General features: G+C 43.9%; 1 protein-coding gene across 1 annotated transcript in view; it reads right to left on the bottom strand.

Annotated features, from left to right (window-relative positions):
- SERPINB10 (serpin family B member 10) overlaps positions 1-4,777 on the bottom strand; it is a 23,172-nt gene that overhangs the window by 1,961 nt on the left and 16,434 nt on the right. Inside the window, exons 6-7 of the mRNA XM_004703032.2 lie at positions 2,978-3,120; positions 1,494-1,649 (exon numbers count right to left, since the gene is read on the bottom strand). Of these exons, the coding sequence (XP_004703089.1) occupies positions 1,494-1,649; positions 2,978-3,120 (299 nt within the window). The remainder of the gene's footprint in view (positions 1-1,493; positions 1,650-2,977; positions 3,121-4,777) is intronic.

Raw genomic sequence — 4,777 nt, 5'->3', positions numbered from 1 at the left:
GGAATGCTGGGGGATCCTGTCATGTTTTCCACCAACCTTAGAGCCACATGACTTTGCACCCACCAACCTGTGCTCTTCCTGCAGTCGGCACCATTGCATGTGGCTGTGGGAGTCTGAAAAGGGACTTAGGGCCTTGAGTTGCGCTGGGTTGCGATATTTTCATTACATATGTATATATTACTTCTTGATATAAAGCTCTTCCATACACATATATGAGTGTCGCTGGATTTGTTTCTCTAGTCTACCTGGACTAACTAACTAACTATATAGACACACACACATATAAAAAAGATTTCTTTAATGATAGGTTAGCTTCAGAGCACATGTTGCTGTCATTTTGAGAGTTTTCCAGTCCCACGTGTTGGTTGCCAATGACATGATGAAGACAATGTTCTCGTAAATCACTAATATAATAATAGCTCAGCCCAGGAATCGACACTCCCAGGAAGGTGGCCGTATCTTACAAAGGCAATGAATCTAAAGGTTTCGTGTGCACACTTGGCCTTAGTTTAATGATCTTCTCCAGTTTCACAAGTGCTAGGAGGGTTTGGCAATCTCTTTTGCACACTGCTAGGGCCATGGACACAAGTATTAAGTCGGGGGGGCGGGTGTCTAGCACATATGAAAAGTAGACACTGTGCAAAGAATGACAAGGTCACCTCTGGTGTGAGAGGTCATATGGTGTTCAGGTTAGACACACAAATGGTTCAAAAACATGGGCTAACTACAGTTCTGTCAGGCCTACTAGAAACCTGGCTGATTAACAAAACCCCTTGAGAATAGTACGGATACACACTGTTCCTCACGAAGGAGATTAAACTAAGAGAATGGTGGATTCCAACCTCATGACCCCGCATGGGTGACATGAGGAACTGCTCCATAGAGATTGCTGGGTTATGCACTTTTTAGAAGCAGTGGTGCTTTTTTGTGTGTCTACTGGATGGCTGTAAACTGCCAATTTTTAGGTTAATAGTCAAGTGTTAACTGTTTGTGCCACCCAGGAACCTGAAAAAGGTTTACTTTTGTGGTTGTTTCCTTGTTAATATGAAGAATAGCTTTGGAAAGCCATTCATACCCTCTACCTACCTATCCACACACATATACATATATATTGCTGTCGATGTTTAAAGAATTAGTCTTTGATATAATTGGACCTCCAGAGGGCACAGAACTGGACTGGGAAAAGCGTTGCTGTGGTCGCTCTGTGGTCTATCCACACAGCCTTGTTTGGGACAGAAAGCACCCATAGCTGTTGTATGTGCGACCATCCAGTACTTGAGGTATGAATAGATTGTTTAACCTTTCTGAGGAATAATAGGGCAACCTGACAGAGGTTTGTCAAGCCGAACTGATATTGTGAGGGTAATATAGGCTTCACGCTCTGATTGTCTTAACCTATGAGAATTAAAGAGCAAGGAGACCCTGCCCTGTGGTTTCTTCCCACTAGGGCGAACACTCGCCCCATCCTCACATCAGACGACCGATATCTGTACCTGGGCCAGCCCATCGACGTCTTCTGGCAGCAGGAGGAGAAGGCTGAGGTCACGGCTCTCATAGTCAAGCTGCAGACCCATGGCCTGTGGTTGTTCAATGTGAAATACTGGAAGGGTTCTTTTCATCGACATCATCTGCACTGGTTTGCTTGTTGTCTATAAAGAAATAGGTAGACATGTCATTGGAGCTTTGTTCCATTCAATTCTCAACTCTTTATCATCACTGATTCTCATTTTCTAGGGCACTGGGGAAGTCAGGAAGCCTATGCTAACTTCTGAATGTAGCTACCTAGAAGGTGCCTTCTGCAAAAATATATTCTGCTGAGTAACTTCACTAACAACGGACCTATGAACAGGAGTTCTTAGGTCTGTCTTACCTGTCTTACCAGTCTGGAGGCAATCTCTGTAAATCACAGCAAGGTGGTTGCAACCAATCACTGAAAAGAACACTTAACCTTAATGTAAACTATGGAAAGGTCAGTGATTCAGAAACTGAGTAAGCTGTAATTCATATGTAAAGCCCGCATGCAAATGAAAGCTGCATTACAGATGTTTCACACATGTTACCTAAGAAGCCTTGGTGGTGACGCGGTTAAGCACTCTGAGACTGGAAACCACCGTTCCTAGACTTCCCTGCTCCTCCTCGTTGCACATGCTCATACAGTTCCTCGTTTTGCTGCAACTAGTTTGCTTTTCTATCCTTTGTAACTTAAGACTTCTGATGAAAACACTAAGCCAGATACATATTCAGCTCATTTCTAGCTAGCCTGGTGTGCTTGCAGATGTTTTGAGAACTCCTGTTGTGTACAATCAAAGGAGGACAGCATCGGCTCCTCTGCTTATACAATATGACCCATCCGAGACTAAGCAACAGTAAACAAACAAATCTCAACCCATCAGATCCTAACTTACGGATTTTTCACTGGCTTTCTCAGAGTCCAACCTTAATGAAACTGGGGGAGGAGGTGCTGTGGGATTCTGTGCCTGTGGACTAGGATCAGAGAGACTTTGACCTTAGCCTGAGAGAAGAATGATGAAAGAGTTGAAAAGACTTTTCATATCTTTTACTTAGGAAATGGAAGACTGTGGTAGAAGCTAGTGTTGCCTTGATAGAGTGAGAACAGAACTGATAGTGAGAGGCTATCTCTAGATCATGTATGCTTCCAATTCTAGAGGAGACCCCTGTAGCTATCTCCTAGGAAACCGACACAAGGACTTTCCTACCCAGCTCCTCTGGTTGGAGCTGAGCTGAGAAATAACATCTGTGGTCAGTCTATAGGTGGTGGTGGTGGTGGGGGGGGCGGGGGGGCAGCCATAAGCCATGTAAGGGCAGCTTTCAGTTGCGACAGTTTCAGCTCAGCCATCCCTTTCCTGGGTCAAGCTACAGTTTAAAGGAACAGAATTCAGAAATAAGCTTAAAATAGCGCCCCCTTCACAATGCCAAGTAAAAATGTATACAGTACTGGTCATTAAGAAGCACCTACCTTGTTTATTCTGAAAGGCCTTTCTGTGGTGTTTTCGACTGGGAACTGATACTCCCACACCCCTTTAAAGTAAATGGCATTGACTAGAACCATCCTGGTTGCTGAATCCACAGAATCCTCAGGCAGGAGATCCAGGATTTTACCTACAAGGGAAAACCACAGATTTCAAGTGGCTGGATAGCAACCTGCCTAATTTAATGAAAAAAATGTTGACTTCCTTTTTTTGAACCATGAAGGTTTTCTAAAAACCTGTGGACTCAGATTTCTTAAGAATGGAGTAATTCAAGGAAACATAATATTCTAGTCCAGAATAGCTATAAGTAAAGTGGCGAAACAGGGAGGGTAGAGGGAGAGTGAGTAGGAAAGAGGGAACCGATTACAAGGAACCATATGTGACCTCCTCCCTGGGGGACGGACAACAGAAAAGTGGGTGAAGGGAGACGTCGGACAGGGCAAGATATGACAAAATAACAATTTATAAACTATCAAGGGCTCATGAGGGAGGGGGGAGCGGGGAGGGAGGGGGAAAATGAGGACCTAATGCCGGGGGTTTAAGTGGAGAGAAAATGTTTTGAGAATGATGAGAGCAATGAATGTACAAATGCGCTTTACACAATTGATGTGTGTATGGATTGTGATAAGAGTTGTATGAGCCCCTAATAAAATGATTTTTTAAAAAAATGAAATTGGAGATGTAAGATGTTAATTGGTTGAAAACTATTATTCCACATTAACCCCAAGCATGTGTCCTAACTGTAAAGATTCCCTACTAGTATGGGTCGCTTTGTACCTCTTTTTGAGGGAATTGAAATGCTTGCTTTCTTTGACTTCTGCTTGTAGCCATAAGCAGGGAGGGGCTCTGGTGAGCTTCTGAAAAGTGTGTCAATGTCTGTGGTTGCCCAGACTTCTGCTGTGAGCAAGGCAGCTGCACATATCCAAGTGCCCTGGTTCCTGTCTGAACTGCTACTGGACCAGAATATATTCATCGGTTCCCTCATGAAATCCCGAGATCTATTTGTAAATGTATTTCTAAAACATTTTAATTTACGTAGTAGAGTTTGTTGTAAATAGGAGGAATTCTAGCCCTGCTGGTGCAGTTGTGCAGTGCTCCGTGGCTCACGGGCCGGAGGTTGGTGGCACAAAGCTGCACCGCCACACCACAGGAGAGGGCATTGGAAAGATGACCCCCTAGGAAATCTTATGGAGAAGTGCTGCTCAGCACATGGAGTTACTATGAGTTGAAAATTGACTTGAAAATTACACCTAACAACAATCACAAAATAAATACCATGAAGGGTCGGCAGTTCCAACCACATAGAGAGGCTGGGCCAGAGAGATCTGGTAATATTCTTCCATAAAGGTTATGGCTGTTATCATTGAGTTGCTTCTAACACAGCTGTTCTCAATCTTCCTAGTTCCAAGACCATTTCATACAGCTCCTCATGTTCTGTGACCTCCAACCATCAAATTATTTTCGTTGCTACTTCATAACTGTCATTTCGCTACTGTCATGAATCTGGCAACCCCTGTCAAAGGGTCGCTCAACCCCCCAAAGGGTTGAGAATCGCTCAACCCCCCGCAGGTTGAGAATCGCTGTTCTAACTCATAGCAATTCCATTCATAACACAAGGAAATGTCGTCTCATCTTCTGCCATCCTCACAGTAGTAGGCAGGTTTGAGCCAAAAAAGATTACTGTCCAGAAAGCCCCTAGGAATAGCTCTATTGTGTTAACACTACGGGCATCCCTGAGTCTAAATTGGCTTCACAGCATTCGGTTTGCTTAGGAGTTGATCAGATAA

The sequence above is a fragment of the Echinops telfairi genome, unplaced genomic scaffold (assembly GCF_000313985.2).
Source record: "Echinops telfairi isolate 266 unplaced genomic scaffold, ASM31398v2 ScPeMD7_7400;HRSCAF=8409, whole genome shotgun sequence".
Lineage (NCBI taxonomy): Eukaryota > Metazoa > Chordata > Mammalia > Afrosoricida > Tenrecidae > Echinops > Echinops telfairi.
Note: the sequence above shows the minus strand (reverse complement) of the source record. Positions and strands in the feature narration are given on the sequence as shown.